The sequence below is a fragment of the Trichogramma pretiosum genome, unplaced genomic scaffold (assembly GCF_000599845.2).
Source record: "Trichogramma pretiosum strain Unisexual culture from Peru unplaced genomic scaffold, Tpre_2.0 scaffold2, whole genome shotgun sequence".
NCBI lineage: Eukaryota > Metazoa > Arthropoda > Insecta > Hymenoptera > Trichogrammatidae > Trichogramma > Trichogramma pretiosum.
This window is the reverse complement of record NW_019641687.1, coordinates 4769905-4796766: the sequence shown is the minus strand read 5'-3', so window position 1 is coordinate 4796766 and position 26862 is coordinate 4769905. Positions and strand designations below refer to the sequence as shown.

At 47.0% G+C, this 26862-nt stretch overlaps 2 protein-coding genes across 2 annotated transcripts; both read left to right on the top strand.

Annotated features, from left to right (window-relative positions):
* The first annotated feature begins 736 nt into the window (after nt 1-736).
* Nucleotides 737-2165, top strand: LOC106658542 (putative gustatory receptor 28b). Its single transcript, XM_023461539.1, has 3 exons — nt 737-1705; nt 1768-1992; nt 2106-2165. The coding sequence occupies exons 1-3, from the start codon at nt 737-739 to the stop codon at nt 2163-2165; spliced, it is 1254 nt and encodes a 417-aa protein (XP_023317307.1).
* On the top strand, nt 2162-24394 carry LOC106658543 (protein Wnt-10a). The gene is made up of 5 exons (XM_014380547.1): nt 2162-2211; nt 20056-20315; nt 22316-22602; nt 23660-23936; nt 24066-24394. Exons 1-5 carry the CDS (start codon nt 2162-2164, stop codon nt 24392-24394), a joined length of 1203 nt encoding a protein of 400 aa, XP_014236033.1.
* Nucleotides 24395-26862: the final 2468 nt, after the last annotated feature.

Below are 26862 nucleotides of genomic sequence, written 5' to 3'. Positions count from 1 at the left end.
GAGCGAGCGAGCGAGCGAAAGAGAAAGAAAGAGAGAGGATAGCCCGCCCCACACGTCAGGTAAATAAAAAAATTAGGTATTTGTGTGTGTACGCGCATAATGTCCGAAATGAGAGGAAAAAAAGCAGCAGCAGCAGCAGCAGCAGCAGCCGAAGAAGAAGAATATCAACGCGAACGCAACGAATAACTTTCATTCACGAAAAAATCTTTTATGCTCTCTCTCTCGTCGCTCGGTTTTGCTGCTGCTGCTACCTACCCTGCGTTCGCAGCTCGCTCGGCCGTTTGCTGCATGCGTGCACAAGACGAGTTTCTAAAACGGAAATTGGTTCCCAAGACAGAGACCAACTTTTTTGTTGTAGATTTCGTAAGAAACAAAGACTATATAAAATGCTCGAACGTATTATACGGTTTACTGCAAACTCGCATATTATACCTGGTGTATATATAGCTCTTAATGTATACGAGCGCTCGTTATGCTTATACATGTGCGTGTGCTGCATAACATAATGTATAATATACGCAGCCGCGAGTAACGAGCATTTTTACGAGGACGTTTAATTTTATGCAATTGCTAGTTTCGAGCCCTTTTATCGCGATCGATGAATAATAGATCGCTAAAAGGCTCTAATGTAATTGGAAAAATAGTCGATTGCATCGCGCCGCTACTCTAGTTATATTCGCGCGTAATTGCGTTATTATTACGGAGAGCTGACTCACTAGTGCGATGACGCCACGCCATGTCGGCGTTCCTGCTTCGTTTGCACTACTTCTTCAAAATTTTCGGTCTGTCGACCATGAGCGTGGAAAAGCTGAGCAAGTTCAATCGCTATCGCTTCGCGACCTCGAGAAAGGATCTCGCCTACAACGTCGCGCTGATTCTGGGCTTTCTGCTGATCGGCTCCTACTACACTCGCGTCACATGGCTGATGGATTACGAGGGCAGATCGCTGTTCGAGAAGACCTGGGAGGTCTTCGACATCGTTTTCGCCTTCTCCGTGAGCATCACCCTGTACGTTCTGTACTGCGCCAGGCAGAGGAGAATCGTTCGCTTGGCCGACAGGTTCTACGCCCTGGCTCGGTCTCTGGCGGGAAATTCGGACGAGCTCTCGAAGGCGATTACGAGGCGTACCAGGAGGACCTTCGTGACGTATCTGATACTCTATGCCATTTTCACGATATCCGCGCAACCAGCGGCTTATATCAATGGCTATCTCGACCACGCGGTCATGGCCGGGCTGGCTCTGAACTTCATACTGCTGACCGTACTTTTGCAATACTGCCTCGTGTTGATCTGTCTAGTAGAGATGTTCGCGATGGCTAATTGCCATTTGGAAGGCATATTTAGGAGATCTTCGCACAAGAGTTACATCGAGCCGAGGTTCAAATCGTCGAGTAACTTCCTCAACTTCGAACTGTACAAGAACCAGGACTCGCAATTCTCCTACCATCGCTCCCAGTACTTTTCTCTCTGCGACCTGTCGCAGGATCTCTCGGACTTTTTCGGCCTGCCCATGTTGGCGGTCGTGTCGTTCATATTTTTCTTAATAATCTTTGCGATATATTATCCAGCCAGAACAGTGATAAATCAAGTGGTAATTATGGGTTACACCACGTTTTTTTTCTACTGCCAGACTTGGTTTGGGTTCTTAGCTACCGGATACTTGCTAGTGGTTTTGACGAATTCAACGGCTAGAATCGGAAAAGAGGTAAATTACCAATTTTCGCCTCATCATTAAATCCACCAATCAATCGTTCATTGTATTTGCAGAAAGAACGTACAGCAGAAATCATCATCAAGTGGTTGGCCATTGTCGACAACGCGGCCACGGAGAAACAGGTTTGCGTCGCTCGGGATAAGTCAGTCATGCCCTGCATCGTGTCTAATCGGGTTTTCACTTTGCAGCTCGATCAGTTCTACAAGTACCTGCAGAGCAAAAACGTCCAATTCAGCGTTTTCGGACTGTTCAAGCTCGACCAGTCTCTCCTGCTCTCGGTACGTATTTATATATACCATAAATAATCATCGAGTAACACCGAGCATAATTGAGTCGGACGTCGAATTATCTATATATGTGTATGAAAATCGGTACGTCCGTGTGTGCGCAGATCGTAAGCTCGACAACCACCTATTTGGTCATCGTACTGCAGTTCCGAGAAACGAAATGAGAAGTCTCGTCATCGTCGTGCAGCAGCAGCAGCAGCACACTACAGGGTAATGGAAGCAATTCAAGCTCTCTCGCGATCGAGCCGCGCGTCGACTAATGCATCGAATTTTTAACCCCCCTTTTATATGGTTCTTTTCTAGATCGATCCCGCAGCGCCGCTGGAGCCGGGATACACATGTAATAATATTCGCCGTGCTCGGAGCTCGTCATGGGTTTGCACGCGCGCGACCGGCCGAGTGTTAATTTGTACGAGTCGTGTGTGTATGTGTATGTATACGCACACTGCAGCTCGAGAGCCGAGGCGATCAGGACCTCATTGTACAGTTATTAAATACGATGATGATGCTCGACGCGCTTTTCTCTCTCTCCTTTTTTTTTGCTCTGCAGCGTACATACATTGAAGCAACGAGATTATCGCTCGTCTCCATCTCTCTCGATTAAAGAGCGCGGTAGGTCGAGACCTTTTCTCAGGCTATGCGCGCGTGTAGTACGTATCGAGCGTATGCGCGTACGCTTCGTTTGTAATTAACGCGACACTCGATCCATTAACGTCCAGCTGACCGAATTTCCGATGCGAATTTTCTTTTTTTATCTTCCTTTTTTTTTCTGTTTTTTGTTTCGACTCGAAACGAAAGAGAGTCAAGTTCATGCACTCTGCACGCGCTGCTGCTGCTGCTGCAGAGCCGCGCGTCGAAGGAGTTAAAATGGACGCGCGAAGAAAAATGCACGAGGCAGCGATCGCAGCCGTGTATTACATGCACAATAGCAAGAGAGAGAGAGAGAGAGCGAAAAAAAAGGAAGGATGTGTGTGTTATACACCACGTGTACGTATATATGCATGCGTATGTATAATATGCCATGAGCCGCGTGCTTCGCTCGCTTGCGTGCGTGTGTGCGGCCCCGCGGTGAAAAGACCACCGTGCTAGGTGTGCTTGGCCAACGGCGAGTCTCGGATAAGAAAAAAAGGAGGGAAAAACGAGAATGCGTGGGTGTGTCGACTTATAACCCGACTCTCTCTCTCTCTCTCTGTGTATGTGTGTTGCAGTGCGAGAGAAGAATCGCGAAGAAACGAACACCGAACGAGGCGGGACTCCGATCTTCGTCGCGTTGCTGCACACACGCTGCACTCTCGACGTCGTTTTCCTCTTTTTTCGGGCTTTTGTTTTGTTATTTTGCGTGCTGTGCTCCTCTCATCGCCACCTTCGCTGCTCGCGAGCGAGAGCTGCATTGGATATATCTCACACTCTTTCTGTCTCTCTCTCTCTGCTCTGGCTCTCGGCGCGCACCACATGTGCAGGCTTAACCGCAGATCTCTTTGCTCCTGCCACGGTCCTGCCCCCGGCCCCATATTATATACATTTTTGCACATGCCTCGATGGAAACGTGTATTTATGTGTGTATGTGTGTGTGTGTGCGTATGCGAGAGAAACAAAAAACAAAATCATTTCATATTCGTTCGCCACTTTTTACGACTAATTAGACGATTATTCGATTCGCTAGAGAGAGAGACAGAGCATATTAATATTCAAAGTTTTACGAACGTACGAGCTCTAAATCAAAAAGTTTTACTACCAATTCTCGACTTTCGTCGTTGCTGCATTCGCGTCTAGATGTGCACAAATTAATACTTCATCTTTCAGTGAGGAAGTGATATAGTGGAGAAAAAACACACACATACTCACAAGTGTGCGCGCATATATAGACATTTGTTGCATACATGCACACAGTGCATCTCGCGACTTGATTTATCAGCGCCGTAAAACAATCGTAATTAGCCATCTACCGCGACGACGATTTCTCTTTCTTCCTTCGGAATTGGAAATATATTACAATAATATATCGTTATTCGTAAATCACTCGATGATCGTGACGCTATCAGCTGGGCTCGCGAGTCGTTTGTCACGTGTACAACATACAAATGCGTAACATTGCGCGACGAGAGAGAGAGAGAGAAAAAGCTCCCGAGAGCGCCCAAACGTGTATTATGTACTCGCGCAAATTGTTAGCGAATTATATTTATGAATATATACAAGAAGAGAGAGAAAAGACGCGCGCGCGGCTACCTGCAACGTTGACAGATGAATTTATCGTTACGGCCGTTCAGATTTATTACGTTATATATGCGTACCTTATGTGTACGTAATGTATGTGTACGCTAGCGCGTATAATAATAACCAAGAGCAGAAGCGCAATCGTGCGTTTACGTCCATATTAGAATACGAGAATTAAGTAATATTGCCTATTACGGAGTCTGTATATGGTCTGTGCGAATTCACTCGCTCGCGACGAGACGACGACGACGGCACACGCACACGTGCATGCGCGTCGTTACCGATAATTACAACGGCCATTAGTTCTAATCGAGCGTATAGAACCGATGATTTTCGCAAATTCTTCGGAACAACTTGACCGTATGTATTCCGAGGATGATTGTCGCGTATGAAGCTGTGCAGTCCTTAGCCGTATAATATAATATATAAGCCTCTTAAGTCGCGTGTCTCGTCGCCCTCGACGCGCCGACAAGCGACGAATGACGAGGACGATGACGCCAGCTCAGCCTCGAAGGGTTACACGACGTAGAGTCCCCTGGAAAAGAGAGAGAGAGTGAGAGGGAGCCTCGAGAGTAGTTCTAACAATAATGCCACGGTAATTGGGAAAATCCGCTTCTGCGAATCTGTGCACATAGGCCGTGTACACATATATTATAATACAGCACTCGTGCGCGCGCGCGCGAATATATATATAGTAGCGCTGGCGTCATACATAATATAATAGCATCCATGCAGCTAAACGTTACATATATAGGATTGGATAGCCGAGGCACTTGGAGCTTATATCCTCTTATACATGTACTAGGAGCGGACGGATCTCCGCACGCGAGCGAGGCGCTTTTCTTTCATAATAGGCCGGGCCTTTCTCAACGTCATGTACTTTTGCCCGAACAATGAGGGAAAAAGGCTCGATTTTCTCTCTCTCTGTTGAAGTTTTTTCCCTCTCGCTGGAGTATACATATGATCCTCGAAAGCAGATTAGGCAAGATCGATATCCTCGTGGACGTCGAGAGCTGAGCGATCCACGCTTACGCTCGGACGCACCCTAACAAGATATCTCCCTCTCTCTCTTTCGTCGAGTGCACTACAAAAGAGCGTTTAAAGCGATCATGTACTGGCGCAGAGACGTGAGCGCTGCATTATTGGGCGTGCGCGCGTCCACGTGAGCGCGAGCGCGGCCCGACACTATAGTCGTTGTGTACTGTGAAACAGCAACTTTTGGCCCCGGTGAAATTCGTACTTATACGTATCCGTGTACAAGATGATGCTCTCGACAAAAGGCACTTTTGTAGGGCCAACTCTCGTGTCTCGCTGTTATAGTTGTAATAGTGCGGCGCGTTGAGAGAAATTTTGGCGGCGTCGAGCGATGCGTAATCTCAAGGCGAGTGCGCCAGCTCTCGGCTATTATATCCGGAATTATTTGCTTTGACGCTGCGCTGCTGCTGCGAAGCGCCACGATGGCTATCTTAATTGTAGCAGCTTTTGATTTTCCCTGGCCCTGCAGCTCATTGTCCCGAGACGGAGATGTAGGTATGTACGCGAGCGGAACAAAACAACGACTATACAGAAGTAGCAGCAGCAGCCCTGGACTCCATAATAGCCGCTCGCTCCGGAAGTATTTGCCCTGTAACTCATCACTCTCGCTCTCTCTCTTGAGAAAAGCTTGTGAAGAAGCGATCGGTCGTGAAATATCGTAGAATAGCCGAACGATTGCGCACAAACAGTGCGTACGCAAAAGCGAACCGATTGATCTTTTGATGGCACGTACAAGTTTGTTGCTTTAAACACTTGCAGCCCGGGACAATGGTAACGTCCAGTTGATACAGAGCAAGAGTAGAGAATGTGAAATTTAGCAGTCAAAATACGACGATTAAGATGTCAGAAATAAAAAAAAAAGTTGAAACTTTACGACGAAAAGCACATGTAGCTATATGATGTATCCAAGCGCGTTGGGAAAAACGAGAGAATTTCGGAAAGCGATACGATACGCTTATACAATGCCCGCCACGTATATATACAACATAATACACAAGGCTCATCCATCCATCCCTTTTTTTCGGCACATAAACCGAATATGTATATAACAGAGGAACACAAAAAGGTGTGCGATATGGCCTATTACGCGGCTCGCGCGCGCGGCAGGCTATGAAATAGATTGGGCGTTCATTCGATTAATTTCTATGAACTTCCTTCCTGTTTTGGCAGGTTTTGCGCTTAGCAGCAGCAGCAGCCCTCTCATTATTCCATCATACACGTATGGATGAATTCTCATGCCGCGGCATGTGCTATACATGTAATGCGTATAACGCACGAGAATAGCCGAGGGAGGCGTAACCCCCGAGCGCGTGACATTATATGTATTTTTGGCTGCTGCCCCCTTTTTTCATATACATACGTTTCATAAGCGTCTGGTGCACTGCGAGCCTTAATCATAGGGTACGCGCGAGCACACGTCATGTACGCGTATATGAATTTATATACACTTTGTCTATATATATAAGGCTCGTGCACAGCAGCAGCAACAGAATGTATAATCAAAGAGATTCTTGCCTATTATGCTCGTGTGATATTTTTGCTTCCATTGAAACGCAGTGCTATGTGCAATGCTTACGGGTATCGCTCGCATTGCGGAAAACGACCTGCTACACTCGATATACATCCACACGCGCGCTCATAAAGGACGCACGATTAATTACGATTTGATTGCCCTTAATTAACGACGGATTCGCGATAGCCAAATGCGGACGACGAGAAATTACGCATACGTATATAGTACGAGCTTCGTCAATCGCGAGCTGACAAATAATATGCAGCGTATATAATACGATCGTCGACCTTGGCACGATTGGTCCATAATGTAGAGGTGAGTAATATTAACCTGCCCCCTTTGCGCGTCGATTCGCCACGGAATATATGCAAATTATCGTATACGCGCGGATGGGCTGTTGCTTCGTTTTTGCTGCTTTTTTTTTCGTTTTTGTTAGTTGCTCGAAGCCCGTGGCGTGACCACTCACTCATTCACTCACGATTCTCGCTTTTTATCTGCCACACATGGCAGCAGCAGCAGCAGCAGCAGCAGCCTCTGCGCGTACGATTATTATATTATATTCCGCTCTTTTTTGCCTTTTTTTCTCGTTCTTTTTTTTTGTCTTTTTTTTTTGTTTTTTTTTCTGGCTTTACGCTAATCTACTTAGTTCTGCTCGTGGACCCCGGCATGCGGACATATTTGTACGACGTTTTATATGGGACAAGAGGAATTTCAGGTGTTGGGCGCTTTTTTCACCCGATCGTTCGCCGTATCGGAGGCTCCACGCGTTTCGGCTATTTATCTTTAGCAGAGAGTAAAAGAGAGAGAGAATCTGCGCGGGTGGTCGCGCTCGAAATTATTAATAATTTTTGGTCGAGGCACGAAACCATCGCGATGACAAAGATCCGAAGCGAGGTAAGAATCTACGGGATGCATCGCAGCTGATAAACATCACTTCGCAAGTGTGGAATTCCAATTTTGCACTGACGTTATACTGATTTTTTATAATATAAAACCGTTGCTCGCGCACGCAACGCGTTTCTCTCTCGCGCATCCACTTGTGTATTTAAAATATATTTATAATGAAAAAGGAGTCAGGAAATTAATGTAAAGCCAGTGTAATAAATGATCGTTTGAATTTTATTTATCTTTACGATTTTATTCATTCAAACATATTTCTCGATGCTTTTTAAATTTTCGCATGTATATACATTGTACACAAAAAAGTATATATAGCCATATACTCGTGTGGTTTCAGCGGAAATTTTTCAACAAATTTTTGGTAAATGGATGCACGTATAATGGCAGATAATTGTGTGACGTAAATTATACTTTGGCTCAATCGAAAACGCATCCAGCTATTGGCAAATTCGAGACGCAACGTATGCGATTAGAAATAAATATAATGCGCGCGTTTCATATAATCGCTCGTCTCAGCGCGAGCAAGGAGAGTGTAAATCTGTAATTCGCCGTAATAGATATAATTAAGGCGAATTAATTGTGGAACCATAACCCGTTTCCGATTGGGCCTTTTTTCGTTTTTATCAAATTCGAAATTTCTCGTAAAAATATTTGCTGCTCTCGGGTGGCTTGTACGTGGCTCATACGTGGCTCGCTCACAGGTACCTACCTACACGTCGCTTTCTGCGTGTCTCCTGTATTATACGCAGCTCGAGTCCTCGATTTGCTCTCTCGCGCGCGCGCTCAGAGTACACACACACACTTTTCAGCATCTCGCACTCGTCCAGCCGACTCCGGGCTTTGTCCCCTTTTCTTCGCAGCGGGCATTATAAGCACACACACACATGCGTACTTTGCGATCCTTATCTGGCGAGCTCACGCTCGTCTTTCTCTCTCTCTCTCTCTCTCTCTCTCTCTTGGCGCGATTTCGATCTGTAATATAGCGTATATACATCCAAACGCGTGTAATGCAAAAAAAGAAGGAAGATAAGCTTTTATATGAAAGGGGACAAGCGGTTTGTAGCAGCAGCAGCATCAGCAGCTCGCGAAGTTCTTGACTGTTGTTGTCAGCTCTTGGGCCCTGGCTCTTGATGTATAATACACGTTTACCTGGTCTTTTATTGCCATAATTATATATGCACGCGCACACTCGAAAAGGTCGTGCGAGCGAGTAACGCCTGGATAAATAATAATAAAATTAATTCATTGCGCCAACTTCCTGAGTGATACGTAGCGCGTATACGCGACGGACAGCGCAGCTCTCGCTGTATCGGGGAAAAAATGACGAGCGAGGCGAATTTTCCCTTCGCGGATAAGGAGTAATTCGTTCAACTTGCCGAGGTATTCGTTGCAGAAGATAGAAATATCACAGGTGCTCTACCTCGTGTATATTTATATATAGGTAAACGCGTTCCAGGCTGGCGTTTAAGAATCCGAGCGATTTCGCATGGAGGAAAGTCCGCTACACGGCAGGCAGCAACATCAGGGGGAAGTAAGTGAATATATCTATAGCAGTACAGACCGGGGCACGGTGCACACGGAAAGTTTTCAATCGAGCGAGCACTCGAGCTCGAGCGAAAGATAAACCGAATCGTATAAATGTACATTATTTGCCAAACAAGCTCGGCATAAGCGAGCCTGCACATAAGTACACGCGTATACATAGACGTGGGCTCAGGGAGTCTAGACTACGCTCGGAATGTTTTAATAAATGCATTCCTACGCGCTCGTAGCGTATATATATATATACGGATGAATGAACGAAATTTCACCGTTAGACCTGTACACTCGCGAGAGAGAGAGAAAGAGAGTCGGAGGCTCCTAAAGTTTTGCACGATGCATACCGCGCGACTCCTGTCTGCGAGCCGACGAGCTATATTAAATCAGAATATAATGTTATCAAGGGGAGTCGATTTGTTTTTATTAATAAATTCTCAAAGGCTTGCGAGCGCGAGTCCGTGAAAATATCGTAGGCTGCGGAATAATATACATACAGCATATAAAAGCTCCGCTGCTGCCGAGAGCTACCAAGTAGTAGTAGTAGTAGTAGTAGTGGTATCGGTCCAAGTATGCACAGGATTTTCTCTGCCGTTGAGTCGTGCTGCTGCTGCTTCCGATGGAATTGTTATGGACGCTGAAACATCTCGTTCGTGTACGACCACATCGAAGAGTACATCCTGCGGGTAATCTCGAGCTCGAGGAGAGGATGTACGAGGACTTTCTTGACCCTCTTATATATAATACGTCTACATCGTTGTAGTCTTTCTATATATAAGTGTGTGTGTGTGTGTACACTCCTCCAGAAAAGAGCGACTACATCTATCTTGCATCACGATTTTGCCGATACACACATGACGTTCCGTCTCCCACGATCGTTTCGAGTATCGCTCGCACGACTCTATATAATGGCGCGTGTATGCATACAGGCACATACATACACACATCGTGGCCATCGATGAAATAATGTATACCAACGTATCGGCAGCTCGGAAACGAATCGCGAATTTCGCGAGTTATTTGCGATTCACACGACGTATAATACAATCGACCGACGAAGACGACGAACGACGACGAGTGGAAAAAACGTCTCGGGAGTAATTAGGACGAGGCTCGAGTGTGTGTATATATACGCTATATAAAAGATAAGTGACTTCGGCGTGCTGCTGCGTGCGTGCGTGCGTGCCTGCAGTTGGGGGTACAAAAATAAAAAGCCAAGGAATGTGTAATAAGCTGGCGAGCGCGGATCGCTCGCTCGAGCCTCGTACGAAGATAAGCGAGAGCTTCTCTCTCTCTCTCGCTCGTCGAATGGAAGAAACGAGCGCAACGTTATAACCTGCATCGCTCCGCGCGGTGATAGGATGATCGAGTGGCCGGCGATCTTATCTGCGCGGCCGGGCGCTCACGCGTGCACAGTGCACCGCGCTGCATCAGCTTTCGATAAGTGCCCTCGAGAACGTCGCCCGTAAACGTCCGTCGCGCGAATCTCCCTTTACTCTCGATTTTATATACGCGTACTTAATAATATGTATAATCCTTTCGATTGCTGGACTGCGCGCTCGGTTAAAGCGGACGAGACAGATTGCGCGCACGAGTGTGTGTATATATGTACTCGCGTTTTTGCGCGCGAGTCATTCACGATTACGGGCGACACGCGGCATATGTATATACGCGCGTTCGTAATACCTGTAACCCAGAGCTATTTTTGTATGTAAGCGACGCTCGATTAAAAAATGACGAAAAAAATCAGAGAGAAGTCTCAGGACGCGGTTCCAGGAATCACTCGTGAGTATACAGTATATTGCGACATCGAACGTATAAATGCCACAGACGATGAGCGAAAGGGTTGTTTTTTTAATGACACTTTTCGAGACTCACAAAAACGTAGAAGAAGAAGAAGAAGAAGAGCACAAACACGGAAGCGCGGAGAAAGTCTCGAGGAAGGAAGTGCCGTGTTGATGTATATGAGAGCGCCAGATATCCTAAACACAGCGAGTGCATCGCATTAATAAAGGTGTGACAAATCGATCCTCGATATATACTTTCGCTTTTCGAATCGATATCCCGTTTCCTATGTACGTATAGTTACGTGTCCGCATAAATAATGTATCGACCTTCGCACGCTTTGTTTATTTTGCGTAATATCCTGCAACGTACTACAACGTCGTGTATTTAATGTACAGTTGCTCCGGCGAAAGTACATATACACGTATCGACGCATTCCTCGTCGATAAGTTTATTTGAATAAAGGCACGATAATCACGGGGCTAATGACAGTGGGAAGTTCGACGAGTCTCTCTCTCTCTGTGAAATAATACGACTTCGATGAGCTTTAGTATGTGCTTGTAATACAGTACTAGAGAAAGAGAGAGAGAGAGAGAGCTAAAAAAGCAGCCGCAACCCCTTATATACTCGAAGCTGCTCCGCGTGTGCTCGTGTGTTTCATTTTCCTTTTTCGCCACCACCATCCCTTGATACTATACACTGCACTCGTGTGTGCATCGCGTGTGTGTGCGCGCATGCATGCGCATACGCTCTCGTGGTTTATATAAATCCCAAAGTGTCTTTTGGCCTTTGTGTGCCGACGCACCGCACGTAGTAAGTAAGTAAGTAATAGTAGGTAGGTGGGTGGCGAAACGTAAAATAAAAAAAAAAAAAAAAAACGTTTGATCTCTCGACGATCATGGACGCGCGCGCGGCACTTGGAGGGTGATACATGCCGCATGCATGCACATGCGTGTACGTATACGTACGTACGTGAAGCGGCGTCATGGGGGCTAATCACGAAATCTTATGCATGAGTCGTCGGATCAACTACTATACTCGTCGCAGCGACACTGCCGAGCGAAAGAAAAATTTGACGTTTCGAGCGCATTGCCTCTCTGACACAGAGTATACGTATATATACGGATGCAAGCTCCGTTGCGGAAAAGTAGCCGAACGCGAACTTATTAGCTATGCAGCTTTTCACGCGAGTAAGAATACGAAATATTACGAATTATACGTACGCAGAGTCAATTAGAAGCTGCAGAGTGCGGCACAGCTCTCGAAGCCGTGAAAATGTAATCGAAGGATCTCTCCCACACAGAAGTGACGTCGCTCGCGCTATGAGCGCGCGGCGCAGGAATTCCTCTCTCAGGGTCAATGCGGAGGGTCCGCCGAGCAGCGATATTCTCGGGGCTTTGTGCGCGGAGTATACGTACTGCATACATATATAGGCTGCAAAGAACATATAAGCCAACAGCAATGGGGATGACGATGATGATGCAGTAGTGTGCACATACGCGGCTACGATATACATATCGTGGACGTACATACAGTATACATATAGGTTGTATATGCGGCAGCATCAGCGGCATAGTGTTGTTGTTGCGCTTGGTGCCTTGGCATACAGCGCGTTCACTGCAGCGCGAGGAAGAGGAATCTCTCTCTCTTTCTCTCTCTCTCTCGAACGGCGGTCTTACGGAGTGGGGATCGGTGGCGCTCGCTCCTCCTACCGAGCGGGATCACGTGACCCCGAGAGACCTGCCCTCTTCCGACTCCGCTGCTGCTATACCTATATATATATGCTCGCGCAAGATTACATTGTCCATCCTACAAAGCGCGTGTATGTACATATATTGCATACAGGCTTCAAAATCGTTTGCGTTTACAAGTGCAATTCGCATCGATTTGGACAATTTATAGGCCTCACCTCGAGTCGTTCTCTTCTCGCTCTTTCTCTCTCCGAGTGATTTCATTTCCTCTCTCTCGAGACAAAGTTGGCGATTACTCGCGAGCCTAATCTTATCTCTCGTGCTCTTTACGACGTGTACGAAGCGTCGTGTTTATTCAAACAATAGCGTCATTTCGGCTCTCTCGAAATTGCCGAGCGGCGATCTCGTTGATTTCGGTTCGAGCTCTCAGGACTACACGAAATTCCATCGTACGTAATCAGCTACAGTTCGATCGCTCGATTATAATATTCGTCTCAATTTTTCACCGAGCTTAGAGCTTAAATTTTTTCAAAGCTCACGGAAACATCATCTAATCACGCTATACTCGAAAGCACACGATAATGTATTTTTGGCGCTCGCTAGATAGTTCCCTGCCACTATACTGTACGTATGAAAGCTGTTGCTTTTTGAGCTGGATAGCCTCGCCAAAGGGGTATACAAATTACCCCTACGACCGACGACGAGTCTGTACCTAGCTTGGGCCACTCTGTATAGCAGAACCTCGAGCTTGGATGGTTCCTTTATATAAGCAGGGTTGCATTCGAAAAATGGTAGTACATCGTCGGGTCGTACATAGAGCGGTCGTAGGGGAAGTTAGCTCTCTCTCTCTCTTTCTCTCTTCGGTTGCATCTTTTCTCCTTTGCCCCCATCATCATCGCACTAGCCATCTCTCGCTCGCGCATAATCATAATCATATGCGGTGGTGAGCGCGTGCAAAAGCCGAGACCGAGAGGAGATGGCAGAAGGCGGCTCTATTTCGCGTTGAGCTCTCTCTCTCTATGCCGACGACGACGGCTGGAGGAGTAGGAGGAGACCCGGACCTAAGGGGGCGCTCGCCAGTAGAGCTTCTCTCTCTCGCGTTACGTTTTTTATTTCTCTAAGGCGTTCGTACACTGTCGAGAGCAGCTGCTGCTGCTGCTGCTGCTGCTGCCGTCACCGCCACCGCCGCGGGAAAGTCTTGTCTCTCTCTTCTCTCTCTCTCTCTCTCTCTCTCGCTCTTTCTGCATATAGCCTACCTACCTACCTACCAGCACACATACCTAGGCGCGCGCGCCGCCGCCGTATGAATGCATACACAAAGCCCAGAGCAGAACAAGTCGAGAACTCGCATAAGCCGAGCATGTTTGCTGAAATTCAAATTCTGCTCCGAGTAGGACGACGATCATCGCGGCAGCTTACGAGACACCTCGAAAGCTCCTACGTGGATCCTGTTTAGGAGAGCCAGGCCACCGGCGCGTCGCAGTCGCAGTCGCGGCCGAACGTGTCCGCACGCCTCTGTATACTGTGTGCGTGTGCTTGTGCTTTTACACTGCTGTCGTTGTTTTTCTTTTTTTTTAATTGTTCGTAACGTGCCACGGAGCCCCACGTGATCGATCGAGTGTGCAATTTGTTGTTGCTGTTATTTAATCGTTGAAGTTGTAGTTATTATTGTTGTTGTTATTGTTATTGTTGTTATACCGGCTGTCATTCGACGACGAATTTTTGAGGACGAAAATTTCGACTGGAAAAAGTTTGTGTACGCATCACCGAGTAATCGAAATTGAGAGAGAACACGGCCAGCCTCGGGCTCTCTTTCTCTCTCTTTCTCTCTCCTCTATTCTCTTCTCTCCTTTTTTCCCTCGTCCTCCTCGTGCGTGCATAATATCCTTCATAGCCAGCCGGCTCCACAGTGTCAGTTCAAAGTGTGTATGAGGTGCATCAATCGTAAAGTTTGTTTGTCGAAAAAGAGAAGAGGAAAACGACAAAAGGATCCGGAAGTCGTGTGAAATATACAAATGAATTTCGTTGCAGTGTATATATAAAACGTATACAACAGTGTGCTTACGAATACAAAAATAAAAAAAATAAACAGTGCACGAAAGTGACAGGCCGCAGACGACGAGGACGACGAGCAAGGTGGTAGTATCGAGGAACAGTCGAAAGGGAGAGGTGGCGATAAAAGTCGAGGAAATGAAAGGATGCTTTCGTCGAGACGACGACGACGATGCCGAGAGGACGTCCTGCAGGTAGGGCAGCGGCCCAGGCCGGCTGGCGGCAGCCACTTTTCTCGCGCTTTCGCCGCTGCTCTCCTACTGCTGCTGCTGCTCGTCGCGGATCGACCGAGGTGAGTTGAATTCAATCGCACGACGACCACGCGTCACTCGTTTGTCGTTCGCTTCGATATTATACATTGTATGCACGTGTATATGTACGAGATGAGGGACGATCGTTCGAAATACGATATTCAGAGAAGCTTCTGGGCTGAGAAAGTCTTGAGGCATCGTTGTGGAACGCAATGAGATAGAGCGATGTCTCGGTGCCTTCTCAGCTTTTAGATGCTTACAAGCTCAATGCGTAATGTCTGTGTGTGATCGCTCGTAATACCTCCGCCAAGTATGGCTATTTCATCTTCTTTGTTTTATCGTTACCTCACACACGCAATTCACGTACGACCGAAATAAAAAAAAGGCCTGAATAAAGCTCGCGTGAGTCGCGACATGATACATCGCTTTTATTACCCGCCATAAATACAAAATACATATAAAACGTGGTACGTGTCTCATTCTTATCCGCGAGCGAATTACAAAGTGTTTCTCTGTACTAGATGAAACGTACGTCGTCGTCGTCGTCGACGCGATTGTTAATAAAATCGTTCATCGACTCGATCTCGTCTGTTCGCACACACACACACACGGCGTATGTCAGACTTTCGAGTCTTGCTGCAGAGCTATTATATATATAGATATAATAGCTATATACAGAGGCGCGTGAAAACCGACTGCTGCTCCGCGTGCCCATTATTACAAAGTCAGACACACGTCAAAACGTCGTGTGCGCGAGGTGCGAATCGTGTATATAGGTAATTCGTTAGTTCGCAGGATGCGGCCACTTTGCTCGCTTTTCTCAACGACTTCCTCGGGGACTTATTAATTTTATACACGAGTAATTGCAACGTATAACATTATACGAGAAAGTAGTGACTTCCGATGAGATAATTATTTTCGTTTATATATGCTGCTTTTAAAGCTTTAATCGTTATTAGCTTTTTGAATTTTTCTCGCGCTCGATCATTGCGATTGCTCGAACGAACGAATTCGATTTAGCGTTTGCATTTAGCGATGAAAATTAGCAGTTAATTATTACGTGACGCATCTCTCTTGTTCTCGTTCGTTTGAGTGTCGACTACTACTACTACTTCACACACACACATGCACACAGTCGGGCGAGATCGGAGCGAGTCACAAGCCAATTCATCACTCAAGCCGTTCTCGCTTTCATACACAAACAGCGGCATCTTATACATACTCTGCATTACCCTCTTGTGGTCTATATATGCGCGTGTGTGTGTATATACACTCCTCGAAATCTTTCTGCCAATACATAATATATACGTGACGGTAAATGTGCGCCTCCACGCATATCAACGTCGAGTCATCGTCATCCGTATAGACGCCCTTGAAAAAAAACGCAAAAGAGAAGCAAAAAAAAACCATAAAGGAAGGAGGAAAAAAAAGCATCACATCGCACCTCGTTAGAATTCGAGTGGCTGTTGGACCACGAGTGTGCGTATGCGTGTGTGTGTATACGGAGTCAAAGATCAGAGAGAAAACGCTATTATATACGAAAACCAGCCTGTGTGTGTGTGTGTGTGTGTGTGTGTGTGTGTGCATGCTCTTCGTTAGATGTGGCTGCAGAGATTTTTGCTGCTGCTTAAAAAAAAGAAAAAAAAATGAAAGAGATCGCCCCGTTGCGGTATATTCCATAATTAGCAAGACAAGTTGTCGTACGTGTGCGCGCGCCCGCTCGCGTGTCTATACATGTGTGTGGGTATACCGCAACGACGACAAGTGCACACGTACTCGCGAAACTGCATCGACACTCGACGATATATAATATAATATATACGGCGGTATATATATACGCATGTGTTGTGCGAGTTTGCGTGCGTGCGCGCACACGTGTGCTCCGTATCGGCTTTCACGATATTTATTTGCTCGATCGAGTCCCGAGCGATGTATATTATTTACATAATCAAAATTTTGTAAGTTATAACGAGCACAATTGGCCTCCGCGTCATGGGTGGTGGGAAGAAAGAGAGAAGCGATTTTAATGAAAAAGATTGTTCACGCTCGGCCAGAGGTAAAGGGGGATATCGTTCCGCGCGGCGCAGAGGAAAATAAGAAAAAGCCAATGTAAATTGACGCGCGCGCGCACGCTGCACACATGCAACACATGCGATCAGCTCGCGCGCGGCGCTATTCGCGCCATTAACCTTATTATTCCTTATTCTCGCGAGATTCTTCGTCTCTTTAGCTGCATTAAAGTCACCGTCTTTAGCAGTAAAATCAGTTGAAATATTCCTTCTCTCTCTTTCTCTCTTTCACACACATACACAATCGCATGCACCGCACCGCACGAACGAACGAGGCTGTTTGTGCGTATACAGCCTGTATATATATGCGACATATATATAAATGTATAAAAGGACAAAACGACTACGCAACTCAGTGGTCGTGTGTGTGTGTGTGTATACGCGAGGAGGTCGTTAATTTGTTGGAAATAGACGCAATTATGGACGGTGGCTATAAATCTCATTTCGACACGCGTGTGCTCTGCTGCTGCTGCTGCTTCTGCTGCGCTTCGGCGTACAGGCAAATTTTCCTGAAAAATAGGTTTATATATAAAATGAAATGAAAAAAATTTTCAAATAAAAAAGTCGAGCGCGAGGTATTTTTATCGGGACGCCGCGCGATCGCCTGTACCGCGTATGGTTTACTTGGCCGATAGCCATCGCTCCAACGAGCGAGCCTGTGAGCCCGAGTTTCACCCTTCGTATAGCTAGAATTTATCTGCCTCTCTCTCTCTCTCTTTCTCTCTCTGGCAAGCTCTGTATAAGCCGTGATTTTCTACCCTATTAAAGTTGAAATTCCATTGCCCCGGCAGTGCTCGAAAGAGCATACACGTACGTAAGCACGTTTCTCATATCTCTCGGTAAGGTAAACGATTTCGCGAGATATTTGAATAATAACGTAACGTCGAAGGCCTGATCGTGAGTAGTGGAAAGGGAAAAGCGCGTGTGTGTGTGTTTGCGCAAAGTACGGCATCATCGCTGACGATTGTCGCGAGTTCTCTCATTGTGATGTCATATTATACACTCGCGTGCGCGTTGTATGGCTCGAAGGATCCTCCGCGCGGCAATTGATCGTAGCTCGAGTGCGCTCGTGTGCCGCGAGTGCAGCAGCTTGATTAATCGACTCGCTTGAACACACACACACACACACAGAAGGATAAATGTTATTTCGCTAATTTATGCCAACAGATATTCGACTTATCGGTGTATATAATGTTGCAAGATCGAGGATGCTCGTAGTAATTGCTCTTAAAATTACGAGTCTGAAAAAAAAAAATTAAAATAAAATAAAAATAAAGTAAAAGGTGAATAATTAGAATGAATTTGTTCGCTCGGTCTCTTGCGAGTCAGTACGGGGCAATTTGTCGCTCTTTTTCGCAAAAATATTAATCAGACTCCCTCGGGCTCATCAATAATCCGCCTGCGTGCTCGTCGTGTCCGTCGTGCGTATATATATACCATACACGTATGCGCGCGCGTGTGTGCGTGTACATATTTACACTGGGCCCGTGTACTTGTTAATGGTAGCTCTCAATAACCCAAAGTTTCTTCTCTTTTCCCATGCTGCTGTCTCAGAAGCTGCAGTGCTGTACTACTATATCCAACGCTCTGTGTGTGTCGCGCGCGCGCGCGCAAACACACACATGCGCTGCACTTTACTCCTTTTTTACTTCATTTGCTTTGCTCCGCGCTCACTCTACTCTCTCTCTCTCTTTCTCGTGTATGTGTAAGCCCTTACACGGCTTTTACTTTAGGAGAGTTGGCAAGCGCACCTTCGGCTAATTTGTACTCGGGCACGCAGATAAAAGTCAAGAAATTTCTGTTTTCTCTCTCTCTCTCTCTCTTCTCTCGCTGCACCGTGTGTGTAGGTATATGCTTGCGCATACGCGCGCGAATACTTCGAGTGCACCGATCGTCGTCGTTGTCCTCTTCTTCTTTTGCTTCTTATGTTCTTCCTCCGTCGAGTCGCTGCTGCGCTTCTGCTCTTGTTCTTGGGAATTTTTCCATTTCTTTCGTTGACTTTTGCCCAAGAATACAACTGCCTGCTGCGTGTGTCGAGAGAGAGAGCGAGAGATAAGAAACTCTACTCCCGAGAGGATCGGCGAATACACGTATCCGGTCGTATATGCTCAAGTATTTGCGCACTCTCTGCGCTCAACGCGAACGCGAATCCTTAATGAAGTGAAGCGATTTTTTACGAGCTGCCCGGCAAGTGTGATTATTATAATTGACTCAGCGAGTCGCGCGCCCAGCTCGACTCGTGCCAATTATACATAGCGCGTACCCTCTCAGCTTTTTGACTGTCGACTCAGAGAGTTTGTGCAAATATACATCTACGCATCGTAAGCTCACGAGGCTCGTTTCCAAAGCTCTCGAAGGTATTTCGAAAGCACACCCTCGCAAAGTCGATACGTATATAACAACATCGCGTTCTCTTTGACGATTCCAAGATTTTCAATATACAATACGGGGGGAGAGAGAGAGAGAAAGAGCGAATTATAATGCTCGCAGGGCCGAAAGTCGGAGCGCATTAATTTACCGATCGATCTCGAAATGCGATAAAAGCCCGTGAGTTTTTGGGTGATCGCAGCAGCAGCAGCAGCAGCAGCAGTAAGCGCGCATACCGCGAGCGGAGGCTTAAAGAATTTACCCGTAGAATCACTCAAAGCGATCGTGTCGCGCCACACAGTCGTCGTCCTCGTCGTCGTCGGATATGCGCCTAACTCTCGTGGGAAAAGCCGTGCACGCACGCGTACACATAATAGCAGCAGCGGCCACAAACACACCGCCGATTTCTCGATACACGGCCTTGCGTTCACACACACACACACACACACGCGCAGGCTAATATGGTCCTTTTCGCGCTTTTGATCCCACGACACATTGTCATATCCATCTCATACATAGGGCTGTGATCGTTATAATGCATTTGTACCAGATAGATGTATACGTGTATAGTAAGTAAACGTGTGTGCACGACCTTCCTCGGTCGGCCGTGTGCTTCATGTGTTTCTGGTTGGGATTTGCAGAGTCAGCTGCCTGATGAGCAACTCGGTGGACGCGGCATGGACGGCGCGCAGCAGCGTCGTCGTGTGCAACGGCATCCCGGGCCTGAGCAAGGAGCAGCGCGAGCTCTGCCATCGCAATCCGGACGTGGCCGAGGCCGCCGTCAAGGGCCTGCAGATGGCCATAGCCGAGTGCCGCCACCAGTTCCAGTGGCACAGGTGGAACTGCTCGTCCCTGACCACGAGCAGCCTAACTCAACACAGCAGCGTCATGCTGCAAAGAGGTGAGTCTCCGCAAGGAGGATACTCGCAACGCAATAGCGCGGCTTATCTTTATTACCGTGCTGTACGCGAGCGAGCGAAATTACTCCGTTCCGAGAAATTCTGCGCGAGGCGAGAGACTCCCACGCCCCGGCCGAGGCCTAGCAACGGAGCTCTTTCTTTGGCATTTTATTACCTTATACGTATATATAGACGTGTGTGCGTTTCGCACTCGGCGAGCGCGGCCCATAAGTCGTTCAATGAGTCGATTGCTCCTCTCTCTCGTGCGCTCGCTCGCGCGTCCAGGAAAACACCTTCGGAACAAGTTACGATTCTATTGACGGCTTTTTAAAGCTTATTGGACATCTGGTTATCGAATAATGGAAAACCTTCTCTCTCTCTCGGTCCGTGGCTGCAGCTTGCGCCTCGTACCTTACCGACCAATTCACGTCTGTCCATATAAGCTCGAGATTTTACTAGCTCGGCCGCAGATTACGCGCGCGTGTAAGCTTCTCTCTCTCTCGGTCGTCTTTAAATTACCGCGCTCTTACGCTTATACTCGCGGAGCCGTGTATAGCTCTTCCTTCAGCTTGTCTCGTTTAAACTCGCGCGCTATATATTATCGATCGAGAAGATCGACGTTGAAACGTTAGAGAGAGAGAGAGATACTTTCAGTTTTCAAGCCAAAGCTTATGTACGTGTACGTATGCCTGCGCGAGCCCCAACTCGGTGGTCTTACCAACGGCATACAGCAGCAGCCAAGCATATGTGTACACGCGACTTATCTGATGAATTCTCTTAGAAATTAATTGGAATTGCTCGCTCGGTGATTTATACATTCGCCAATGGCTGCGGGACTCTTTTTTTTTTCTCTCTCTCTCTCTCTCATTCTGCTGCCTTTTTATTTTGTCGTTAAATTCATTGATCGGCGCTTTATTACATAAATCGGCAGTTTAATGCTAAATACGGTGTTGGCGTTTATGTTGGCTATTAGAAGCTATAAATTTGTTGCGGCGGCGGCGGCCGGCATAGAGCAGCAGCAGCAGCAGCAGCAGTTCTCGGCAAGGACATATCGGAATGCCCCGCAAGCGCGAAACGATATACATCAAAATTGAGACTTGAGACTATGTTTGCCTTTCATTGCTCGCCTTATATTATCCGTTCACTTTCACGACTTGTTGGTGCTGTGTGCTCCGAGTCCAGGACAACGTCGAGTCGAGAGAGAAACGGTGAACATTGGTCGTCGTCGTCGTCGTCGCAACGCTTAACGCACACGTACGCGCAAATATTTTATTACGGTCATCACAAAAGTTCCATTATCCTGTGCTGCTGCTGCTGCTGCTTGCTCTGAGCTGCCTTCCAGAGGGAAAGAGGCAAAAAAGACAGAGGCAGACTGCAGCACGGAGGAAAGAAGGAAAGAGGAGAAGAAACGCGTGCGTCGACGGGGAAAAACAAATGACACGACGCCGAGCAGCAAGTCCAACAATGCTCGCGCGTACCAGCAGCTTTATTGCTTTTACTCTCTCTCTCTCGCGACTTGCCCGCGTGGACAATTTATTGTACGTCCGCGTGCCCGACAACTAGCAAGGACTCGTCGTCGTTGTTGTTGTTTTGTCTTTTTTTGCCTTTTCCGAAGCCAATCTGCATTAAATGAGCAGCCGATGCTGCTGCTTCTGTTGCCTGTGAGCTTATATAGACGCGCCACATCCATGTAAGTCAGCGTACGAACGAAATTCTTCCTCGCGCAGGCAGCTGTCAAGTGGATTGACGGTTAATAGTCCGTCGGAGCGCGTCTATCGATTGACAATTTGCTAAACTGACGAGTCGAGCCTCGAGCCAAGAAGAGCCAGAGAGAGAGAGAAAGAGATAAGTTGAAAGTTACTGCCTTGGTGACACTCGACCTGTCTACGCGTTCGTAATTTAGCCCAACATCTCATTCAGCAAAGCTCGCGAGCAATTTTTCGCTCTCTTTTTCTAATCGTTATTATTTTTATTTACCTTTTTTTTTCATGAACGCACACAGGTTACAGAGAGACGGGATTCGTGTACGCCATCGCCTCGGCGGGTGTGGCCCACAGCGTGTCCAGGGCCTGCAGCATGGGCCGACTGATCTCGTGCGGCTGCGACCCGTCGAGCTACACCGGCCGAGAGACCAAGATGGTCGGCGGCGGCACCCAGTGGAAGTGGGGCGGCTGCTCGCACAATCTCGAGTACGGCATGGAGTTCTCCAAACAGTTCCTAGACGCCCGCGAGGTCGCCGGCGACATACAGTCCACGGTTAATCTACATAATAATCAAGCCGGTCGCAACGTGAGTATACAACCAATATTATCGTTACGCAACGGCACAAAACAGCATACAACGAGTATGCGGTAGTTTGGTTAATTTTCGATGAAGCTTTTTTTTGATGCGATAGACTGCACACGATGGGACCGAGAGAGAGAGAGAGACGATCGTCGGCTTTTACCGAGAAATCGCGTATAAAATTCGTACAGCTTTTATACTCGTGCTAATAAATCAGTCGTGTATATATGGATGCATTATGCCTAATGAGACGATTTCTGCATTCGGGTTAATACGACAATGGAGATGAGCTTCTCTCTCTCTCGACGCATCCCGTGTGTGCAGTGGAGATTGCGTGTGCTGAGGTCAACGCACACACACACACGTACAGCTTTCATAATATATAGCTGGCACGTGCATCATCTTCGGTTGCGACTACCTACTTTTTTTCTCTTCTCTCGCTTCTTTTTCTCGTTTTTATTTTTATTTATTTATTTATTTATTTTTTTCTTCCCTTCGTTCGTCCGGGCGACGTACTGCGGAGCTCGCGTGTGGCGTCGGAAAAGAAAGAAAGGTATGTGTATATGTGTACGCCGCGCTAAGCCAGGTGAATCCTCCTCCTTCCGCGCGCGCGAGCGAGTTATTAAGAGAAGCCGGGGCTGGACCACCCAGCCGTAGACTCATTAACTGTTTTGTACGCCCGCCCGCGACACCTCTTTGTCTTGTAATACTTATATACTCGCGGTGCATTACTCGTGGCGCACTCGAGTCCTTTCTTTCTGCTTTTTTCTTTCCCCCTTTTTTTTTCGTACTCGTCCCAGTCGTTACACGCTCTTATTGTTTTTTTTTCTTCGCTCGTCTTTTCCCGCTTGGATTGGTCTCTTTCGCAAGCAGCAGCAGCAGTTTTACGAGTCTAATGTTCTGATGAATCTATTAAAATATCTCGCTGCGCTGCACGAACTTGAACATTCGCCGTGGTCGCGCATTGTCCGTGCGAGGCTCATCGCAGTGAAAAAGAACGAAAAAAATTTGAGCTATTAAAAGTATTAAGACATCGTCGCTTGTTTTTTTTCTTTTGTTGCAGGCGGTCGCGAGCAATATGCAGGTCCGCTGCAAGTGTCACGGCATGTCGGGCTCCTGCGAACTGAAGACCTGCTGGAAGGTCGTGCCGGACTTCCGGCTGGTCGGCCGAACGCTCAAGAATCGTTTTCGCAACGCCGTGGCGGTGATGCAGAGCAACTTCGGCCAGGTCCAGCCGATGAATCCTCGGGCGGGCCGAGGTCACAAGCGTCGGCGAAACGAAGATCGGAGCATCGCTCTTGGCGGTGCCGGTGGCGGCGGCGGCAGCATCGGTGGCAACGGTCATCCTCAAACGAACGGCGGCGGCTCGCGCACCTCCTCGTATCGGCAGCGCCAGAAGCACCGGGCCTCGGCGATAGCCGTGTCGAGCCTCAGGTCGGCCGATCGGAGCCTCGACTCCGCGGGCCGAGGCAGATCGCGCAACGGTGGGGGCGGCGGCGGCGGCGGCAAAGGCGTCAATCGCAAGGCCCAAAAGAATCTAGCCAATCAGCTGTTCTTCTTCCAAAAGTCGCCCAACTTTTGCGAGCGGGACGCGCACGCCGACATCGCCGGCACCAGCGGCCGGAGATGCAACAAGCCCAGCGCCGGCGGCGACGGATGCGCCTCGCTCTGTTGCGGCCGGGGCTACAACGTCATAAGGCAGCGCCGGGTCGAGAGGTGCGGCTGCAAGTTTCACTGGTGCTGCTTCGTCGAGTGCCAGAACTGCACCGTCGAGGAGTGGATCACCGTCTGCAAGTGAATTCTAGCTGTTTGTTTTTTTTTTTTTTTTTTTTTATAAATATAACGAATTGTTGTTGTTTTTGATGCGTCGCGAGGACTCGAGAGTGCGACTATTGTGCGTATATAGATGCGCGCTTGTGCGGAGCGCATACGTCAGCCGCCGACGGCGACGGCTGGAAGAAAGTGACAATTTAGTAAATCTGTATACTAATTATCAAAACTGACTTTATTTATATACAATTTATAAATCGTGTATATTTTACTTATACATAGCTAGTGCTTATCTATCTCAATACATTGTTCAACTTCATCGTAGATGACATCCTTTTTTAATCGTATTATAATTGCCTTTGTACTATATTTATATAATACACACAATTACACATAAATATTACACACACCCATACACACACATGCACAGACACACAACAACACAGCACATATACATACACTTATTGGTGCCAAGTATTATATTATACACATTATAGTAAATATATGTCTAAGCGAATCTTCGAGATTTCGTACAATTTATACACTAACTAATTATCCAAACGTCAGTATTGAAAAAAAAGAAAAATAATGATAATAATGGAATATCAAAATAGTTGAAAATAATTATTATACATATTATACATATAGTTAATGATATAGAAACTAGGTGAAAAATAGTTAGATATCGAAAAAAAGGAATAAGAAAACAGAAGAAAATAAAAGATCGGCCGAGTGGATGATGATCTCTTATTTTGTTATCGCAGCTAATTCTTGGCTATTATTGTTGTAATAAATAAACAAAAGAAAAATTTTCTCAATCGAATTAACAATGAGCTAAATCAGCGAAAAATATCAATTTTGAATAAAATTAAATACCTACTTACACGACAGCTTGTCTATCTCTCTCTTTCTCAATGACATTCATTCTCTCAGACAAACAAAAATACCGTAAGTTTATATTTTTAGCCGAAGCTACAGCTACTACTGCAACTATTATACGTGAGAAAACGGATTATCCGTTAGTTATACAGAAAAAATCTGTTCTCGCGCGTGCGTATATATATTTATACATTTCCTAGAGTCGGAGGAGGCCGCCGCGCGACCTTATCGAACGCGTAATTCGCATTGTCCTGCTTTAAGATGGTATAAATTGAGCGACGCATAGCTCGCGGATGACAAATATCCTCCGTATACGTGCTACATACTAGAGGTGTACACCTGAGCGATCCGTACACGCATTCGTGGCTGCGAAATCCGTATGCATGTATTCGCGCAGCTCGCCTATGTAGGCGCGCTCTGCAACTTATTTATCCCGAAAGACGCGCGTACCACGGCCATCCGTCTTTTCCGTGTCTATACGTCGAGGAGTCGCGCAGACGACGACGAGCTGACAGCGACAGGATGGATGAACTGCACTCGAGCTGCGCTGCTGCCGTATATCGACGTCGTGTCTCGTCTCGGCGCGCTACTGCTAGAGGTGCCACCAGCTACATGTGTACCTATCACACAATGCCAATACGTCGCGCGCGCACTGTTGACCCAAGTATTTTTTTTTTTTTTTTTTTTNAGTTTTTTTTTTTTTTTTTTTTTGCTTGGCTATATAATAGAAGCCACATCGTTCGGGGATAAAAAAAAGAAGAGAGAAACAACAACGAATAATGTTTTTATCCGCGCGTATATGTACAATACGGCCCGGAGACGATCGGCTATAACATACTTAATTCGTGCGTCAGCCTAATCCCGTTCGACTGGCTAATCCAATCCCAAGGCGAACGACGAAATCAAAAGTCGCGGCGTAAAAAGATGTGCGTTTTGCCCGTGTGTACACGCGACGATCACAAAGTTTGCTTACGCCAAAATCGCGAGAGGCTATGGCAGAGCGCGAGTAAGCTCGAAATTGAGAACAAGCAGATTAACAATCGTAAGAGCGGATTAAATAAGCCGCGACTCGATCTCGCTTCGCGCGCGCAAAAAAAAATATGCGCAGGGGGCAAACGAGCGAGGGTGGAGAGTCGCGAACGGGGCGAAGAAGAAAAGTGAGAAGACGGTCAAGTTAAAAGGTGCATTGGCTCGCAAGTAGGCCACTGTAACGTAAAGCTCTGGCCGTACCAATACCGACGATAGAATACGAGAAGCAACTCGTGATAGTGCATAGGGCCAAGGGATACAGTTCGATTCGACGATCGTATGATCCAATCGAAATGGAACCTCGACTCGACCTATCCCGGGCGGGAATTTTCAAAACCGAAAGTGCATCTCTTCCGAGTAGTGTATAATGCACAATGCACGATATAGAGAGAGAGTCGTATAGAGTCTCGAGTCGCGAGAAATCAATGAGCTAACAGGCTTCCGAGTTAGCAGTTAGTTAATTAAGTCGCCTTTATTGGATCATAGAAGCCAACAACAGCGGTGCTGCTGCTGGCCATGCTTTCTCTCTCTCTTTCTCTCGGCCGTGTGCAAGCTCGGGCCGCGCAAGCTCGCTAGCGAGGGAGCCTC